This window comes from Mesocricetus auratus, unplaced genomic scaffold, assembly GCF_017639785.1.
Source record: "Mesocricetus auratus isolate SY011 unplaced genomic scaffold, BCM_Maur_2.0 Super-Scaffold_100001, whole genome shotgun sequence".
Classification (NCBI taxonomy): Eukaryota; Metazoa; Chordata; class Mammalia; order Rodentia; family Cricetidae; genus Mesocricetus; species Mesocricetus auratus.
The window spans coordinates 1,139,902-1,161,690 of NW_024429187.1; the positions used below are offsets into that span (position 1 = coordinate 1,139,902).

The 21,789-nt window shown below is 39.9% G+C and overlaps 1 protein-coding gene across 1 annotated transcript in view; it reads right to left on the reverse strand.

Annotated features, from left to right (window-relative positions):
- The window catches only part of LOC106022638 (killer cell lectin-like receptor 2), a 52,364-nt gene that overhangs the window by 16,942 nt on the left and 13,633 nt on the right, over positions 1 to 21,789 (reverse strand). Inside the window, exon 4 of the mRNA XM_040743737.1 lies at positions 1,017 to 1,241. Within this exon, the coding sequence (XP_040599671.1) occupies positions 1,017 to 1,241 (225 nt within the window). The remainder of the gene's footprint in view (positions 1 to 1,016; positions 1,242 to 21,789) is intronic.

Below are 21,789 nucleotides of genomic sequence, written 5' to 3' on the forward strand. Positions count from 1 at the left end.
CAGTGTGTATCTCAGGCTGGCCTGGAATTTGCTGAGCTATCCAGATTTCCCTCAATGTTATAATCCTCCTGTCTCAACCTCCTAAGGACAGGAACTACAACAATTTGCTACCATTTATAAATGATGAAGTTACATTAAAATAATAACACAAAATGTTTTTCATGGGTCTAGAATATTTTAAAATTTGGCACTTTTCTATTCCTATTACATATTTTATAATGTAGCAGTATTAAAGATATTATTAGCCCTTCCATAATGAAGACTGTGAACCCCATCACGGCATTGTGAGATCATATGCAAAAAGTCTTTGTAAATTCTAAATTCTGAAAAAAAATATTTAATACTGAATGATAAACTGTGTTACAGTTTATTTTTTGTTACTTAAAGTTAATCACTCATGATGTAAGGTAAGAAAGGTTCCTTGCAATATTTGCTTTTTTTTTTTCGTTTTTCTTGCCTCATTCACTGTGTCATACACAAGTGTGCACACCGTGATGATGCTCCTATAGGTGCTGCAGGGAGCTTCACCATGGTCACAGCCAGGTCAACTCTCTCATACCAAGGCAGAAGGAATACACACATTCACACACACACACACACACACACACACACACACACACACACCCATTTTATTTCATATAAATGCTGTAAGCTCATTTAAGACTGTTTAGTAAACTCACTCTTACTGGACACTTACATGTTCTGTCAGCAATAAAACTGGAGTATCAGATTTACCCCCTAGAGCAAAAGAACCTTCATTGTCAGTTCTGTAGAGTTGTGATTCCATCCTCTGGAAGCAGTAGCACTACCAGAAGAGACACTAAGGCCTAGAAAATATAAGATTCTCCTAATTCAAGCAGGTATTTCTGGTATTCCAGATCCCTAAATAAAATAAGGAAAACCCCAACCATTAACTCACAGATCACCATCATTGTAAGCTGCTGATTAGACTTCAAATCTTCTGGAAAAGAACTGATACAGAATAAGGGATTCTTTATTCATGATCACCATCATACCTGAGGGCTGTTTGCAATCTAAAACAACTTTAGTTTCCCCATGGCATCTGTTCTGTTTTCTGTTGAGGGAGTCCAGATACTTTTTGAGGGCCTCAAGTTCTATAGACTTGTTTCTCAACATTTCATCCTTTAAGTAGCTGTCATTTTGCTTGATGTTGAATTCTTTTTGATGGCAATTATTTAGAGTTTTCTTCAATTCATGATTTTCTTGACTATACTGAAAAACTAAAATTAGTAATAGATATAACGCTAAAAATGCTCATAATGGATAAATATTGAAATTTAAGATAACAGAGAAAGCCCATGTTGACAACGAACACACATTACTTTAGCTGGTACTTTGGCATTTAGAAAGTAACACCTCAATTAACTCACTATAGGAATGGAAACATGAATTCTCTCTCTCTCAGGGTAACTTTAATTGTAAAGTAAACAACACAGCCAAATAAAATTATGGTGGAGGTACCACACTTCCAATTATTCCATTTTCAAGGTCCAAATTTTTCAGACAAATAGCTAAGTAAAGTATTCAGTGAATATTTAACATGACATAGAAAGGTGAACTAAGAAACTATAAGAAATGACACAATTCTCATTGGACTAGAGGGAAAGCATAATATCCATATATGTAGTCATGTCTTCGCACAGCCTGGGAGTGATTTACTCTAGAGATGTGAAGGAACCCAGTAAACCATTAACATCTCTGCACAGATGAACTCTCCTCATTTAATCATGTCCTCAATATACACAGAGGGAAATAAAAAGAGCACCTTCATTTATTTTTGCTCAGCTGTTTCTCATAGAAAGTTTACTAAGATTCACAATTACCTAAGCTCAAAAGGCAGAATGTCACCAGGTCCTCAAAAGGAGCAGTACAAAGAATGAGATAGTACAAGGCATTGCCCACCAGAACCAGTGTTATTAGTATAGGTATGTATGAGAGCAGGACACTGTGCTGTGACAGCCAAAAAACAAATATGAAGTTCAGAGCTACCTAGCACAAACACTAATTATAGGTGGACAATAGACAGTGTGTTAACTGCATGATTACTGTCTAAAGTAATCACTTAGGCAGAGAGGAAAAAAAATAATGTATTCCATTTCCTCAGTGTGTATCACCAACACTGCAACAGCCACCATCAGAATGAAAGAAAGGATTCCCAGAGGTATTGGAATGAAGTGGCAGGGGACTGAACATTCTTAAATAATAATATTAAAAAACAATAAAATAATCACCATGAAAAGAGCAAGTAATTACAATTGGGCATAGCATGGAAACAAGGGGATATTGGTTTATAAAAGTTTTATGGAAGCTCATCATACAAACTGACTCAACATGTTCTTTCAACATTGTAGATTTCTACATAAAATGAATCCACTATAGAATTGTGTAAAATTTCATAGTATTTCAACAATTTTTCACCTTTGGCTTTGTATTCTCAACCTTCCTGTCTTAGCCTAGAAGTAGCTGGATGACAGGCACAAACTGGAGCATACAGTCCACCAAGAGAGCCTAACTGAGCATGAAGAAGAAGGAAAGAGGGGTGAATGCTCTTGTGAATTTGTGGAACCATTCTGGAGCTGATCTGTATACAGCCCCATCAAAAAGGGGCCTAAAATCAATTGTCTCTTTTTTCCATAATTTCTATTTTTCTCTCGACAATATTAAACAACTTTGTGTATCTGAAGTGTGTGGAATTTCAAAACCATGCCTTTATTATCACTATATCAAAGAAGTTAAAAGTTCTCATATGAAAATGAATTGTGACAGTGTTTGCAGAGTAAGCAGAAAAAGAGGATAGAAAAGTGAGATTTCTCCCTTTTCTATTAATAAGCCTAACTATTCTTGGACATTTCTGCAAATGCACAATGTGGTTTCTTCATCCCAGTCCCATTATCCTCTCTCATGCCCATCCACCTCCTTCTTGCTCTGCAGCATTTTCCCAGGAAGAGATTTCCTCTTTAGATGGATGACTTTTCCTGCTTCATTGCATTAGATGGTGGGAAAACGTAAGACAACTAAAACATCTTCTGTTAGAGTGAAAGTATTGTTTCTAATGCACAATGTTGCACTTCTTTAAGATACCATTTCTCACATCTCCATCAATTGCAGCCCCTAAAGCCAGTCAGCAGACAAGTCTCCTATGGCCCGGCCACTCCACCACCATCCCTAGCTGCACCAGGGGGCTCCAGCAGCACAGCTCCTACATGCACAGATGCGGGAAGAGAAAGAGGATAAAGTGGCTGCTTTGCAGGCTAGATAGCTGAACTCTGTAGGCCTTAGTTCCAGGGTAATTTGTGTGTCCCACTCTCACCCATAAAAGCCCAAGCAGTTGATGAGTAGCCAAGTCTTATGGGGCCAGGTGGTTCTACCACCATCCCAACTGCATCAGAGGCCCTTGGAGGCATAGACCCACCTGCACCTATTGGAGCAAGAGTGGTACAACAGGCCCTGGGAAACACAGCCCCCATGTGCATCAACTGGAGGAAGAGTCCCAACAGATAGTCATGAGGCAAGACTACTGCACCTATGCCAGTCTACTACCAGACCCAGCAGAATCAGAAGTCACTCAGATGCACAAGTTCCACCTGCACCAACTGGAGCAAAAGTGGCTCTGTGAGGCATAGACAGCACCTGCATCAATTGGAGGAAGAATCAACCCTGTACCTATAACTACCCCAAACCCAAATTGGTAGAAGACAGTGTAAGAATACACTCAACAGTGTCGCAGAGTGGGTGTTGGTTTCACCAGGGTCCAGGAAAAGAAGACTCAGAGAGAGGTACCTAAAGGATCACTTTAGCCTTTCTTGACTGTGGGGGGATTAAGCCTCTAAGGACTGATTTGCTTTTTCTTCAATCAGGGCATCTTTAATTTTCTCCATATTTATACTTTAGTCAGTTAATTTCCATATGCTCAAAACAATTGGAAAGAAGCTCCCAAAAATGCAATGCAAAGTGCACATTCTCAATTCATCAGGTTACACTTTTTCTGTGGTTCCGAACAAAATTTTGCACAGGCTATTGTGTCCTTGGGAAACACACAGACAAGATTCACAATTGTTAACAAGAGAAACAAAGGGTATCTGCTGAACAAAATGTCAATTACGGCTAGGTGCTAACACTCTAAAGACAGCCCAGTGGTAGACCACCAGGAATGCTGCCACACAACAACATAAACAGAAGTATGGCACCACCAGAACCTAGTGGTTCTACAACAAGACCTGGACATTCCAGCACATATGAAGCAGAAGAAATTGACCTTAAAATAACTTTACAAAGATGATAGAAGGATTTAAAGAGGAAATAAAAATTCCCTTAAAGAATTGGGCTAATCTCCAAAATTTACAAAGAACTCAAGACACAAGTCTCCAAAACACCAAAGGATCCAATTAAAAGGTGGGGTACAGAACTAAATAGAGAATTCTCAGTAGAGGAGGCTAAAATGGCCAAGAGACACTTAAGAAAGTGCTCAACATCCTTAGCCATCAGGGAAATGCAAATCAAAACAACTCTGAGATACCATCTTACTCCTGTCAGAATGGCTAAAATCAAAAACACCGAAGACAATTTATGCTGGAGAGGATGTGGAGAGAGAGGAACACTCCTCCACTGCTGGTGGGAGTGCCGACTCATACAGCCTCTTTGGAAATCAGTATGGAGATTCCTCAGGAAAATGGGAATTAATCTACCACTAGACCCAGCAATTCCACTCTTAGGCATATATCCAAATGAGGCAAATTCATACAACAAGGGCATCTGCTCCACTATGTTCATAGCAGCATTATTTGTAATAGCCAGAACCTGGAAGCAACCTAGATGTGCCTCAACTGAAGAGTGGATAGAGAAAATGTGGTACATTTACACAATGGAGTATTACTCAGCAGAAAAAAACAATGGAATCTTGAAATTCGCAGGGAAATGGATAGCACTGGAAGAAACCATCCTGAGTGAGGTAACCCAGTCACAAAAAGACAAGCATGGTATGTACTCACTCATATATGGATTTTAGACATGGATCAGGTTAGTGCCAGTCTGCACTTCCACTGATAGTCTGGGAAACAGGAAAGAACCTAAAAGATAGGCATATATGCATAGTACCCAAGAGAAGAGGATGGAGACAAGATCCCCTGAATGGATGGGGAACACGGCGAGGGGTGGGGGGGAGTGGGACCTGGGAAGAAGAGAGTGGGTGAAGAGGAAGAGAGTTGGTCATGGGGGAACAGGAAGTTGAGGGGGTGGGGTAGAATAGGGAGAAGAGGGAATCATAGGATCAAATACAGATCAGGCACCAGAGCGACCTCGAGTGATCTAAAGGGATAACACCAACTGGCAAGCTAAGAAATAGTGGAGAGACCACCTCGAATGCCCATTCCTGATAATGAACTTGATGTCTATAACCATCCGGGAGCCTTCATCCAGTGACTGATGGAAGCAGAGGCAAACACACAATTAATCACTGAACTGAACCAAGGAACCCAGTGGCAGAGAGAGAGGAGTGATGAGCAAATTGGCAAAGAATGGGCTGGCAAAACCAGCAGAGACAGCTGATCTGAACAGGGGAGAGCTCTTGGACCCCAGACTGACAGTGAGGAGGCCAGCATGGGACTGATCTGGATCCCCCAAATTTGAGTGTCAGCGAGAAGGCCTGGGCAACCTATGGGGCCCTGAGCTGTGGATCAGTGTCTATCCCTGGTATACAAACAGTCTTCATGTGCCTATAGCACAAAGAGGGATGCTCTCTCAGCCTGGACTCTTAGGGGAGTGCCTGGACCCTACCCAGAGTAAAATGACAGACTCTAGATATCCCCTATGTGGAAGGATTTGGCAATAGGGTGGGAGGGTGGGGGGGGGAGGGGAGTGCGGGAGGAGGAGAGGGAGAGGGAACTGGGATTGACATGTAAAACAAGCTATTTAAAATTAAAATAAAAAAAAACAAAAAAAATTTCCTTAAAGAAATGGGGGAATAAAACAAACAAAAAATTGGGGAAAATAAGTCAAACAGGTGAAGGAAACAGTTGGATACTTAAAATTCAATTGCCAGAAATAAAGAAAACACAAACCAAGAGAATTCTAGAAATGGAAAATCTGTGTAAATGAGCAGGAACCACAGATGCAAGCATAAGAAACAGAAAAAATGAGTTGGAAGAGAAAATTTCAGGCATTTAAGATGCCAAATAAGAAATAGATTCATCGATCAAAGAAAGTGTCAAATCCAATAAATTCTTCACACAAAACAACCAGGAAATCTGGGACAGTATGAAAAGACCTAACCTAAGAATAAGAGAGATAGGAGAAAGAGAAAAATACCAGCTCAAAGGCATAGAAAATATATTCAGCAAAATCATAGAGGAAAACTTTCCCATCTTAAAGAAGGACATGCCTATGATGGTACAAGAAGCTTACAAGAGCTGTTCCAGCGGCGGAATCAGGTACAACAGGCCCTGCTTTTGGGCCTGTGTTCCAGTGCCTGGGGATCGCCTGGGAAGTGCACAGTGCTTCCAATCCCGGTGGGAGCCCAACACCCCAGACTCCAGGACTTCTCTCCCACCAACAAGACCAGGAAACCAGAGGAGCCAGGGAGACCAAGTGGGGTCAGAAGAAGAGATGGGAAAGACACAATACAAAAACACACTCAGGAACAGAAAAACAAATATGACACCACCAGATTCTAGAGACTCCGCACCAGCAAGACTCCAACATTCCAATGCAAATGTAGCAGAAGAGAATGACTTTAAAACCACTTTCATGTAAATGATACAGTCCCTAAAAGATGATATAGGAAAGTCCCTCTAAGAAATGGAAGAAAAAAACAATCCAAAAACTGAAAGAAATGGAAGAAAGAACAAACCAAAAAAGGCAGGAAATGGAAGAAGAAACAAAGCAAAAAATGCAACAAATGGAAGAAAAAGCAAACCAAAAAAATGCAAGAAATGGAAGAAACAACAAACCAAAAAATTCATACAAGGGAACAAACGGACGAAAAGAGAAACCGAAAATTGCAAGAAACAATGCAAACTCTGCAAGAGTTGAAAACTGAAGTAGAGACAAAAAAAAAAACACAATCTGAAGAAAGGCAGGAAATAGAAAAGTTGGGCAAATGTTCAGGTACTACCAATACAGGCATTACCAACAGAATAGAAGAGATGGAAGAGAGAATCTCAAGTGTTGAAGATACACTAGGAGAAATAGATTAATCAACCAAAGAAAACCTTAAGTCCAACAAATCCTTAACACAAAACATCCAGGAAATTTGGGACACCATGACAAGACCAAAACTAAGAATAATAGGTATAGAAGAAATCCCCTTGCCACATAATAACCAAGACCCCAAATATACAGAATAAAGAAAGAATATTAAGAGCAGCTAAGGAAAAAGGCCAAGTAACATATTAAGGCAGACGTATCAGAATTACACCTGACTTCTCCATGGAAACTCTGAAATCCAGAAGGTCCTGGATAGATATTCTACCAACACTAAGAGACCATGGATGCCAGCCCAAACTACTATACCCGGCAAAGCTCTCAATCACTGTAGATGGAGAAAACAAGATATTCCATGACAAAACTAAATTCAAGCAATAGGTATCCACTAACCCAGCCATACAGAAAGTTTTGGAAGGAAAACTCTAATCCAAGGAAGTTAATTACAAACAGAAAAACATAGGCAATAGAGAATCCCTCTCTACCAACAGACAAAAGAACAAAGGGGTGAAATTCCACACATAATTCCAACAACAACAACCATCGCAAATCGAAGAAGGATGAGCAATCAATGGTCCTTAATACCCCTCAACATTAATGGCCTTAACTCACCCATAAAAAGACACAGACTAGCAGAATGGATTCGAAGACAGAACCCTTCCTTCTGCTGCACACAAGAAACACACCTCACCCTCAAAGACAGACATTACCTGAGAGTTAAAGGTTGGGAAAAATTTTTCCAATCAAATGGACCCAAGAAACAAGCAGGGATAGCAATCCTAATATCTAACAAACTAGACTTTAAAATAAAATCAATCAAAAGAGATGAAGGAGGTCATTACATACCCATCACAGGTGAAATCCACCAAGATGAAGTGTCTATCCTAAACATCTATGCCCCAAATACAAAGGCATCCACATTCGTAAAAGAAACATTACTAAAACTTAAATCACATATAAAGCCACACACACTTATAGTGGGAGATTTCAACACACCACTCTCACCACTAGACAGGAATACCAGACAGAAACTCAACAAAGAAGCAAAGGGTCTAATAGAAGTAATGACCCAACTGGGATTAACAGACATCTATAAAACATTTCGTCAACATAAAAAAGAATATACCTTCTTCACACCACCACATGGAACCTTCTCAAAAATTAACCACATACTTAGCAACATATCAAACCTCAGCAGCTACAAAAAACTTGGAATAACTCCTTGCATCTTATCAGACCACCCATGCTTTATAATTAGAATTCAACAACAACACAAATTGCAGAAAACCTACAAACTCATGGAAATTGAATAATGCACAACTGCACCATTCTGGGTCAAAGAAGAAAAAAAAAGAAATAAAAGACTTCCTAGAACTCAATGAGAATGAAGACACAACATACCCAAACCTATGGGACACTTTGAAAGCAGTGCTACGGGGGAAGTTTATAGCACTAAGTGTCCCCATGAAGAAACTGGAGAGTATTTATACTAGAGCATTAACAGCACAGCTGAAAGCTCTAGAACACAAAGAAGCACACTCCCCTAGGAGGAGTAGACACCAGGAAATAATCATATTGAGGGCTGAAATCAATGACGTGGAACCTAGGAAAACAATACAAAGAATCAATGCAATGAAGAGTTGGTTCTTTGAGAAAATCAAAAAGATAGACAAACTTTTGTCCAAACTTAGCAATCAGCAGAATGTGAACATGCAAATTAACAAAATGAGAAATGAAATAGTAAAGAAGCTAACTCACCCAGGAGGAGTAGATAACAGGAAAAAATTCAAACTGAGGACTGAAATTAATAAAATAGAAACAAATAGAACAATACAAAGAAGCATTGAAACAGAGTTAGTTCTTTGTAAAAATCAATAAGTTGGACAAACTTTATCAAAACTACCCAAAATACAGAGAGAGAATATCCAAATTAACAAAATCAGAAATGAAAAGAAGGGCATAACAACAGACACCGAGGTAATCTAGAGAATCATCAGGTCATACATCAAAAACCTGTACTCCAAAAACTGGAAAACATAAAAGAAATGGAAAATTTTCTGGATAAGTACAATTTTATGAAAATTAAATCAAGATCAGATAAAAAACATAAACAGACCTATATCCCCCAAGGAAATAGAAGCAGTCATTTAAAGTCTTCCAATAAAAAAAAGCCCTGGGCTAGATGGTTTTATCACAGAATACTACCAGAATTTCAAGGAAGAAATGAGACCAATACTCCTCAAATTGTTTCACATTATAAAAACAGAAGGAACAATGCCAAACACTTTCTAGAGGCTATGGTCACACAGTAACACCCAAACAACACACAGCTGTAAAGAGAAGCTTTTTCTTTGCTAGCCGCTTCGGTTTATCCCCGCCAGTTGCCTGGGCTCTGCTGCTTTGTAGTCCCCAAATAAACACACAAGATGCTGTATTAATTATGAAGCTGTTGTCCTTGCTTGTTTCTTACTGGCTAGCTCTGACTTAAGTAATTACCCCATAATTGTTAATCTAAGTATGTCTCTTACCGGAGAGGTTTCCGGGCTTCCTACCCCAATGGCGTTACATCTCGAACTCTCCTGTGTTTCTCCTTCCCAGAATCCTCCTGGACTCCTAGTCCCACTCATCTAGATTCCTATTGGCCAACAGTGCTTTATTAACAAATGTACAGGACTTCCCCTATCATTTCCTCTTTTCTGTTTAAACAAAAAGAAAGGTCTTAACTTTAACATAGTCAAATTATATATAACAGAACAGTTATCAAATAAGAACATAGTTACAATATTTTAGCAAGATTTAAAGAAAATATCATCGATCCCATCCTAGTGTGTGGGGACACCAGACCTTGAGCAGAAACCCACTTCCCCTTTGGCCTGGGAGCAGGCATCTATGTAATGTTTACTGAAAACAATTCAGTGCTTTAGGGCTCAGATAGGGCTTGCTCACTGAAATACCATGCCTTTCACACCCCCTACGGCTAGATGCCTCTTCCTGTTTCCCTGTGGTGTCTCCCCGATTGTGGAGCCGGAGATTAGACCACCAGCCAGGAGGAAAGAATGGTATGTAGATGAATGGCAGAAGTCCTTAAAAAGGGAAGCTCCTTTTTCTTAGGGAGACTTCTCCTGAGACTTCTCTCTCCTAAGCGGACTTGGAATCTCCTCCTAAGCTGACTTGGGAAGCATAAAGTTTTCTTAAAGCAACCGACCGGTCTCTGTGTCATCTATCCCGACCACCTCGCTACATTCTCGGATGCAGGCTGCACAGCAGGTGCGACAATTGGAGGTCCTACCAAGATCGTGAAAGCGAGGTAAGTGGACGGGGTTAAGAAACCATGGGGAATAGTTCTGGGAAGCTTAAATTACAGTATCAAGTTAAAAAGTTACTTGAAGGACATGGGACTACAGTAAAGCCTAAAACCTTGGAAGGCTTTTTAAAATGGATTGAACGTGCCAGTCCATGGTTCATTACTGAGGGAGGCTTAAATGTCCCAGATTGGAAAGATGTTCGCTATGATCTTTAGAGTCAGGTGTTGGTGGCATGTGCCTTTAATCCCAACACTTGAGAGACAGAGGTAGGTAGGATGGAGGCCATCCTTGTATATAGAGCAAGTTCCAGGACAGCCTCCAAAAGGATAGAGAGAAACCCAGTCAAAAAAAAAAAAAAAAAAAAAAGAGGGTAAAATAAGAAAAATCTCCAGTCTTTCACCTGATCCACTGAGGTCAGGAAAGTAAAGAAAAACTGAGAGATTTAAAAGACTGGCCAACAAGTAAGGCTATAAGTAAGGATGTATTAAAAAGGGGGTACCAAGCTAGGGGTACCAAATTAAATGTCTAGGCCTTTGCCTAACAAAGGTCAAAAAAGAAAAGTGAAACCTAAGAAGTTGCCCTCAGTTGGAGGGTGGATTGGAAAATCATCCTCAATGGGAGGATGGATTAAAGATAGATAAATTTAAAAAATTGGTGAAGTTAATAAATAAGGCCAGTGTTTCACCTGTTCCACTAAGGTCAGGAAAGTAAAGGAAAACTCAGAGATCTAAAAGGATAGCCAACAAGTAAGGCTATAAGTATGTATTAAAAAGGGGGTACCAAGCCAGGGGTACCAGATTAAATGTTTAGGACCTTGCCTGACAAAGGTCAGGAAAGAAAGGGAACCTAAGAGATCACCCTCAGTTGAAGGGTGGATTGGATTAATTGTATAGGCCCTTGCCTGACAAAGGTCAGGAAAAAAAGGAACCTAAGAGATCACCCTCAGTTAAAGGGTGGATTGGATTAAATGTCTAGGCCCTCACCTAACAAAGGTCAAAAATGAAAGGGAACCTAAGATAAGAAGTTGCCCTCAGTTGGAGGGTAGATTGGAGGATCATCCTCAATGGGAGGATAGATTAAAGATGGGTAAATTTAAAAAAATTGGTAACAGTTAATAAATGAGGTATTAGCATTCAGTAAAGAAAAAGGCAAAGGTATATAAAATAAAAATGTTTGGTTACATTTATATGGGGTAGGTTATTGAATTTTGTGAGTCATCTCTAAAAACTTTTGGCAAAAGCCTGGCCTTTCCACTTTGCATCTACAGAATTACAAGGAGTGGGTATGGCTGTAGCCCCTGAGTGTAGCTCAAAACTTCTCTAATGAAGAAATGACGAGGGACATACAGGACTTTTTCAACCTTTAGTTTTAATTAAAAGATTGACTGGAGTTGTTCTGTTAAAGAAGTTTCAGTTCAACAAACTAATCATAACCTAGGCAAGGAGAGATATGTATGCATGGTCTGTGTGTATGGACGTGGCCACGTCAGTATGTATGAAGTGTGAAATGTAAATGCGTGAATGTTGACAAAAGCAACTGTTCTAATTGCCTTGGATATGATTAAAGGGATACTTAAATCCCTTCAAACAGTTAAAAACTACCTAAATCGATTTAGATATAGCCAAAAGAAACATCCAGTCAGTCGGTTAATATTTTAACAAAAAAATTCAAGTTAAGCCCTCAGAGCCAGTCAGAGAGAGAGAGAGAGAGAGAGAGAAAGAGAGTTTTTTTCAGGGAACTGTCCTGCCGCTTTGGCAGGCCCCCACCCCCAAAGGTGTCTGTGCAGATGCAAATTAGGCCTTGTCAGCTCAGATGCAAATGAGGCCTTATCAGCTAGTGAGAGCTACAGGTTAGAAAAAAAAAAAAGGACTATTTGGGACATAGTATAGTTTACAATCCTTAAATGATTCTCAGAGGTACTTAATGGTTATGTCCCTTTTAAAGGACATCTACTAATACTTTAAATAGTGATCCCAATTCACCTAGATAGTTGACTAAGGAGGGTAGACAAATCCTTCTACTGTTATGGTCCAACTTCAACAGTTCAAACAAAATTTAAAAATAAAAGGGGGAGTAATGTCCCCAGTCCCCACATGATTCATTAAATAATCCACTCCTCATTTAAAAATTTTTAAAATGTAAATGCCAGTGAGGAATCTGCTTCAGACAGATTCTGACATAATGAAAGTTAAATAATTATTACTCAGGCCAAATGGAAACATCCATACACTAGACAGTAGAGAAGACCCTAATTTGGGGTCGAGGGCATGTTTGTGTTTTCTTACAAGAAAAGAATAAAGCTTCAGTAGCGGTCACAACATCTGGTGAGATGCATGGAGCAGAGAAAACTGGACCTGAGACCGTGGGAGCCTGCTCAAGCCAGTTCGAGATCTCCTAAATCAGTGTTCCTGACCCTTGATGTCATCAAATCTACAGCCGGAGAAAGAAATAAAACAGTCAGTTCGAGATTTCCAGTTTCTCATCAGGCTTGCTACATCAACCTCCTGGACCCGTGAGTTTTCATCCCAAAGCCAACAAAACTGGAAGATTAGCAGCTAGCCTTTGATACACCTTAAAACAACAGAATTCATTTTGCCAGCTTTTCCCTTTGGGGGAAAAAGGACCCATTTAACATTTAGACATTGGTATGGACTGTGATGAGTGGCAAAAGCCTTTTTTCAGTATTTGAACAGGACATGGTCACTTGAAATATCAGACTCGGTAGTTCTTGTTTCTGGAATCACAGTGTGTTTTTCTGGAGAAATGTGGTTTGTCCTGGTGCGACAAAAAGACTTTGACTCGGGTTGCATGTTCGGCTAATACTACTGACATTAAATTGACAGACTACATCACCACAGGAACAAATTGGTACTCTGTAAATAGTGCAACAAGCCTCTTGTTCATATTTTTTATAATGCTACATGTGTAACATCAATGATTGTACCTAATGTATCTGTGCAAGTGCACTCTCTAATGCTTTCCTAAGTAGATCTTAAAATGATTGTAAACTTTATCACTGTTTTGACCTTCAAATTGTAACTATAAATCACCCTTGTAGCAAAGAAAGGCTGGTGGTAGAATGCTAAGGCCCAGATCGGGGAATGGGCAGGTGACAGAGAGGCGCTATGTCAGTGGGGGTCCTAGGAATGGTAACAGTGGCAGTAGGCATTCTGGCTTCATGCTGAGTTCAAAGTGCCTTAGCCCATGGCAATCCCGATAGCCATAAAGCCTTCTTACAAATGATTTTAAGGGTGGGGCTACTTTAAAGACGGGCAACCTGTGGGGAAGACCCACTCCCACCTAACAGGGGTTCAAGGTCCCCCAAAGACGGGCCAGGGAGGGTGACCCTACTTGACCTAAGACAGGAGTGCCTCATTTAAAAATAAAAAGGGGTGAATTGTGGGGACACCAGACCTTGAGCAGAAACCCACTTCCCCTTCGGCCTGGGAGCAGGCATCTATGTAATGTTTACTGAAAACAATTCAGTGCTTTAGGGCTCAGATAGGGCTTGCTCACTGAAATACCATGCCTTTCACACCCCCTACGGCTAGATGCCTCTTCCTGTTTCCCTGTGGTGTCTCCCCGATTCTGGGGCCGGAGATTAGACCACCAGCCAGGAGGAAAGAATGGTATGTAGATGAATGGCAGAAGTCCTTAAAAAGGGAAGCTCCTTTTTCTTAGGGAGACTTCTCCTGAGACTTCTCTCTCCTAAGCGGACTTGGAATCTCCTCCTAAGCTGACTTGGGAAGCATAAAGTTTTCTTAAAGCAACCGACCGGTCTCTGTGTCATCTATCCCGACCACCTCGCTACATTCTCGGATGCAGGCTGCACAGCAGGTGCGACACTTGTGAGTCCAAAGTTATATATGTAGCTTATCTTTTATCATAACTAAGGAAAATTATAATTATAACTATCTGTCTTCAACTCCATCAAAGACCACAGAAGGATAATATATAAACACTAGAAATGACAGAGACATCTTGCCACCTGGACAGTCATCCAAAGTTCCTCTGTAACGTTGGGGCATCCATATTCAGCCCATAGGCCACAGTGTGTCTGGAACACTTCTCAGCAAAGCGGGAAATTTCAAACTGTCCATCTGCATCAGCAGTCTGTCAGTCATTTTTCTGTGTCCTGCAGAAAGTCTCATAGACTCTTCATGAAGCAGGAACCCTGTAAGACTGAGTTCAGCAGTCACTTTCCTGTGGGTCCTGCATGTTCAGTTTATACAGCAACAGTCAAGCAGTATAGGCAAGAGCAGTTTCTTGTCCAAATGGCTAATCTTGCCATGTTGAAAGCAAACTCCATAACGAGTTTCTTCGATGCCCATCTCAGACGTAATTGGTGCTGCCCCTAAACCATTTTAAATGCCATTTTCTGAAGGTCTTTGAGAGGTTTGAAGACTATCTATCTCAAATATATTTCTGTATATCTAGAAAACCTAACTTACCTAACTATAAATTCTACTATAAGTAACTATCTATAGTCTATATTCAATTATGCATTACGTTGTAAAAGATCAGTATAAGCACAATATTTAATCAAGAGGAGACATATACATATCACAAAATTGACCTTGAATTTGTATCAATAAATGAAAAACAATACCCATACCATAATTCCCTTTTTTACCATTAACAAGAGATCGGCTGTGATCATTAGCCAATTATAAACAACCCCATTTAAATGAAAACAAAGGTTTATAAACAAGATGGGAATTAGGACGTCGCTCATTCCAAACTGCTTCATGCTGGAAGGGGGTGCTGTTTATACCATGGGGATCATGACAAAACTCAGAAACCTGTATAAGTCCATATTTTTGGGGTCAGTAAAGCTCCATCATCTCAGCTGTCTCAATTGTTGGAACATCTGGTCCACTGCTTCTGGGGGTCTTGGTTCGTCAAACCACAGAAGCCTGGAAGGAATCCTCAGCTTTTCATTTACTGTGAAAACATAAGTAAAATCTCCTTTCCCAAGTAACATATCCTTATACTTAAATTTTGAAGTCAAGGCATTTTTAAAAGATAGAAGTTGAATTAATACAGCAGCATTTATAATCAAGTGTACTTCAGTAGCTGTTCCTTCCTTAGCAATGAAAAAACTGAAAAACACAATAGTGTACAGTATCCAGACTCTCTGTGTAGTTTCCATCTTTATGTGGCTTATTTATTTATCTATTATTACTTTATTTCTTTCACTTTTATTTATTTTTCTCTGAGACAGGATTTCTCTTTGGAAATCTGCCTGCCTCTGCCTCTGGAGGAAATCCTACCGGCGTGCGCCACCACAATGCCGGCTTTTGTATTTATTTACCACTTTGCCATTATATTTTCTCTCTCAATCTCACATATATTTTTAAACACACTGTAAACCTTTAGAGGTTTTGTTCATCCAAGTCTGACTTTACTGTAAATCTTTATGTTTTTCTGGCCACGTGTCTTATCTGTTAAAACCGCAGCTGTTTTAAACTGCCGGTTTTTCGTCAAGATGGTGGGCGTAAGCGTGACTCCAGCTTACCACCTCAGTCCATGCTGACCTCCAGCAAAAGCTGCCACTTCCAGCTGTACATACACACCTTTTAATCATTAGCAGAGTCTCTTAAAACAACCTTGTTTTTTTTGTTTTTTTTTTTTCTTTTTATGCCGAGTCAGGAAAACTCAGGTAAGCGAGCCACGTGAATCTCGGCTTGTTGCTAGCAAAACAGAGCACACCTGAGAAAATGCTGTTACCAAAATTCTGTGCTTCTCTCCGTTCTTCTGTTTCTAAAATTCCTTTAAATCTTTTGTTATTTTGCGTGGAAATTCATTCCCGCTCCTGACAACCAAGGAGATGTTGGGGAAGTCCTGTGTATATGTCAATAAATTACTGCTGGCCAATAGGAATCTAGATAGGTGGGGCTAGGAGTCCAGGAGGATTCTGGGAAGGAGAAACACAAGAGAGTTTGAGCTGTAACGCCATTGGGGTAGGAAGCCCGGAAACCTCTCCGGTAAGAGACATACTTAGATTAACAATTATGGGGTAATTACTTAAGTCAGAGCTAGCCAGTAAGAAACAAGCAAGGACAACAGCTTCATAATTAATACAGCGTCCTGTGTGATTATTTGGGGACTACAAAGCGGCAGAGCCCAGGCGGCTGGCGGGGGGATAAACCAAAGCAGCTAGCAAAGGAAAAGCTTCTCGTAACACACAGCTAAACACTGAACTGAGCTCCTGGAACCTAGTGACAGAGATGGAGGAGTGATGCGCAAAGGGGTCAAGACCATGATGGTGAAACCCACAAAGACAGTTGACCAGATAAGGGGGGTCTCTTGAACCCAGACTGATGACTGAGAGGCCAACAGGGGACTGATCCAGACTCTGTGAATGTAGTCTCAGTGAGGAGGTCACAGAAATCACTGGGGCCTTGGGTAGTAGATCAGTGTTTACCATGGTTTATGAATGATCTATGGGAACCCATTCCAAATAGAGGGATGCTCTCTCAGCCTGGTCACATGGGGAAGGGCCTAGGTCCTGCCCAGGATGAAATGACAATTTTAGATATCCCCCCCAAAAGGACATCACCCTCCCTGGGAAATGATGTGGAGATTGGGTGGGGGGATGGTGGACTGGTGGAGGGACAAGGGAGGTGGGATGGGAGAGAGAGCTGGGATTGACATGTGAAGCATTCATGTTTCTAACTTAAATAAAAACATTACAAAAACAGACAAAACAAAGAAATAGATTTACAGAAAAATCTTCTTCATGAACATAGATGTAAAAATACTAAATAAAATACTGGCAAACTGAATCCAAGAACACATAAAAAAATCACCCACCATAATCAAGTAGCCTTCACCCCACTGATGCATGATGGCTCAATGTACAAAAAAATCTGTCAATGTAATTCACCATATAAACAAACTGAAAGAAAAAAAACATGATCATCTCATTAGATGTTGAAAAAAACTTCAACAAAATCCAACACCCCTTCATATTAAAGGTCTTGGAGAGATAAGGTACACAAGGAACAGACTTAAACATAATAAAGGTGACATACAGCAAGCTGACATCCAACATAAAACTAAATTGAAAGAAACACAAAGCAATTCCACTAAAATCAGGAACAAGACAAGGCTGTTTACTCTCTCCAAATCTATTCAATATAAAATTCAAAGTTCTAGCTAAAGCAATATGACAACAAAAGGAGATCAGGGAGATAAAAATTAGAAATGAAGAAGTCCAAATTTGCTATTTGAAAAGGATGGGATAGTATACATAAGTGACCCCAAAAATTCTACCAGGACTCCTACAGTTGAAAAACACCTTCAGCAATATGGCAAAATACAAGATTAAATCAGAAAAAAATCAACAGTCTGTCTATACACAAATGATGAATGGGCTGAAAAAAGTCAGTGAAACATCACCCCTTATAAGAGCCACAAACAACATAAGATATCTTGAAGTAACTTGAAAGACCTCTATGACAAGAATGCTGAGTACCTGAAGAAAGAACCAGAAGAAGATATTATCAAATGGAAAGATCTCCCATATTTTTGGATAGGTAGAATCAACATAGTAAAAAGAGCAATTTTACCAAAAGAAATCTACAGGTTCAATGCAATGCCCATCAAAACACCAACACAATTCTTTACAGACCATGAAAGGACAATACTCAACTTATATGAAAAAAAAACAGGATAACCAAATAATCCTGTAGAATAACGGGACCTGGGGGGGTATCATTATCCTTGACTTCAAGATATACTATAGAGGCAGCCAACCTCATTGGTCACTGTTCTGGGCTTACCTCTCCACCCTCCGGTAGAGAGGTGAGTCCCAGGGACTCTTCTTGGCCATCTCCCCCTTTTCAAGTACCCTGACATTTAGTCAACAGACTCATCCTGTCACTGAACCACACAGAGGGACTTAGAGGGAGAAAAAAGCAGCCAACTTCATTAGGCGCCATTCTCCGTCCTGCCCCTCCATCCTACAATAGAGAGGTGAGTTCCAGGGCCTCTTCTAGCCCACTTCCCTCTCTTTGAGTCTGATGATCCTCAGCTGCCATGTCCTTCCATGTACCAAGTCCCACAGAGAGACCTGGAGGCAGAACAAACAGGCAAAGTCATCAGCCACCAATCTGGGCTTGCCCTTCCACCCTCCAGAAGAGAGGGAGGGAGGATAGAGCCTTGAGCCCATACCCACCAGAAGAGGGAGAGACCCCACCTATACCCACTGGAAGAAGAGGTAGGAAGACAAAAGTATAAGAACACATCCAACAACAGAAAAACTTATATGACACTACCAGGGTTCAGGGACTCTACACGAGAAATACTTGAACATCACAATGCAGATGAAGCAGAAGAGAATGACCTTAAAAACAACCTCATGAAAATGATATAGGCCCTGAAAGAGGATATGAGAAAATCCCTTAAAGAAATGGAAGAAAAACAAACCAAAACTGCAAGAAGTCAAGCAATGTCTTAAAGAAAGCAAGGAAAGCCAAGAAAAAAATCAAACAGATGAAGGAAACAATTCAAACAGTTCAAGACCTGAAAACTGAAATAGAGATAATAAGGAAAACACAAACTGATAGAATACTGGAAATAGGCTGAGTAAATTATCAGGCTCTACAGATGCAAGCATAGAAAACAGAATACAAGAAGACAGAATCTCAGGCACTAAAGATGGACTAGAGGAAATGGAATCATCAACCAAAGAAAATCTTGAATCCAACAAATCTTTAACACAAAATCACCAGGAAATATGGGACACCATGAAAAGACCAAACTTAAGAATAATAGGTATAGAAGAATGTGAAGAAGCCCAACTCAAAGGTGCAGAAAACATTTAAAAAAATCATAGAAGAAAGCTTTTCAACTCTGAAAAAGGACATGCCTGTGAAAGGACAAGAAGCTTACCAAACACCAAATAGACTTTACCAAAAATAGAACATCTCCCCACACGTAATAATCAAAACAGAGAACATACAGAAAAAAGAAAGAATACTAACAGCAGCAAAGGGAAAGGACCAAGTAACACATAAAGGCAGACAGATGAGAATTACACCTGACTTCTCCATGGAAACTCTGAAAGCCAGAAGGTCCTGGATATATGTTTTATAAACACTAAAAAACCGCAGATTCCAGCCAAGAATATTATATCCAGTAAAACCTTCAATCACTATAGATGGAGAAAACAAAATATTCCATAGCAAAAACAGATTTACAAAATATATATCCACAAATCGAGCCCTGCAGAAAGTTCTGGGTGGAATACTCCAACCCAAGGAAGTTAACTACACTCACAATAACATAGGCAATAGATAATCTCACTTTACCAAAGGCCAGAAATAGGGGAAAAACTTACACACAATACCACCACCAAAAGCAAATCCAAAACAAACAAGAATCAACAATCAATGGTAATTAATATCCCTCAATATCAATGGTCTTCACTCACCTATAAAAAGACTCAGGCAAACAGAATGGATTCAAAGACAGAATCCATCATTCTGCTGCATAAAAGAAATGCATCTCAACTTCAAAGTCAGACGTTACCTCCAAGTTAAGGGTTGAGAAAAGATTTTCCAATCAAATGGACCTAAGAAGAAAGTGGGTGTAATTATCCTAATATCTAACAAATTAGACTTCAAACTAAAATTAATCAAAACAGAAGAAGGACATATCATATTCATCACAGGAAAAATCCATCAGGATGAAGTCTCAATTCTGAACATCTAAGCCCCTAATAAAAAAGGCACCCACATTCGTAAAAGAAACATTACTAAACTCAAATCACAAGTTAAACCTCCCTTTTACCACTGGACAAGACCACCAGACAGAATCTTACCAAAGAAACAAAGGAACTAACATAAATTATGACCCATTTGGGATTAATAGACATCTATAGAACATTCCATCCAAACATGAAAGAATATCCCTTCTTCTCAATGACACATGGAACCTTATCTAAAATTGACTCCTGGAAATGGAACAATGCTCAGGCGTATCACTCCTGGGTAAAGGAAGAAAGAAAGAAGGAGAGAAAGAAAGAAAGAAAGAAAGAAAGAAAGAAAGAAAGAAAGAAAGAAAGAAAGAATTGAAAGACCTCCTAGAATTCAATGGGCACAACATACCCAAACCTATGGGATACTCTGCAAACAGTTCTAAGAGGAAAATTCATAGCACTGAGTGCCCACATGAAGAAACTGGAGAATAACCAAACTAGAGAATTAACAGGACACCTTAAAGCTCTAGAACAGCAAGAAGCAAACTCACCCAGGAAGAGCAGATGCCAGGAAATAATCAAACTGAGAGCTGAAATCAATAAAGTAGAAACAAAGAAAACAATACAAAGAATCAAGGAAACAAAGAGTTGGTACTTTGAGAAGATCAACAAGATAGACAAACCTTTATCCAACCTAACAAAAAGGCAGAGAGAGAACATGCAAATTAACAAAATCAGAAATGAATAGAGAATCATCAGGTTATATTTTGAAAACCTGTACTCCACAAAATTGGAAAATGTAAAGGACATAGATGATTTTCTGGATAGATACCACTTACCAAAAATTAAATCAAGAGCAGATAAACAGTTTAAATAGACCTATAACCCCTAAAGAAATAGAAGCATCCATCAAAAGAATTCCAAACAAAAAAAGCACAGGCTCAGATGGTTTCAGTGCAGAATTTGATCAGAAAGTCAAAGAAGAGTGTTGTAACAACAGACCTTGGCCAGAGGCCCACTTCCCCATCAGCCTGGGAGCAGGCAGCTGTGAGACAATGTTTACTGAAAACATGTTTACTGAAAACAATCCAGTGCCCTAAGAAATGTTTACCAGAGATATAAGTTCCCAATAAGGGCTCACTCACTGGAACACCCTCACTTTGATTTTTTCAATGGCTAGCCACCTCTTCCTGCCCCCTGCTGCTGCTGCTGACTCTGGTGTCAGGGACATATAACCACCAGCCAGGGGGAGAAAAAAAAAGTGTGGCAGAAGTTTTTCTGGAGGGAAGCATTTCTTGGGAAATTCTCTTGAGCCTTCTTGGGGAGTATAAAGTTTTCTTTAAGCAACTGACTGGTCTCTGTGTCATCAATCCCAATACCCTTGCCACATTCTCAGATACAGTCTGCATATTGGGCGCGGCAGAAGAGCTAATACGAATACTCTTCAAATTGTTTCAACAATCGAAGCAGAAGGATCATTGCCAAACTCTTTGTACAAAGCCACAATTACCTTAGTAACCAAACCACACAAAGATACAACTAAGATAGGGAACTACAGAC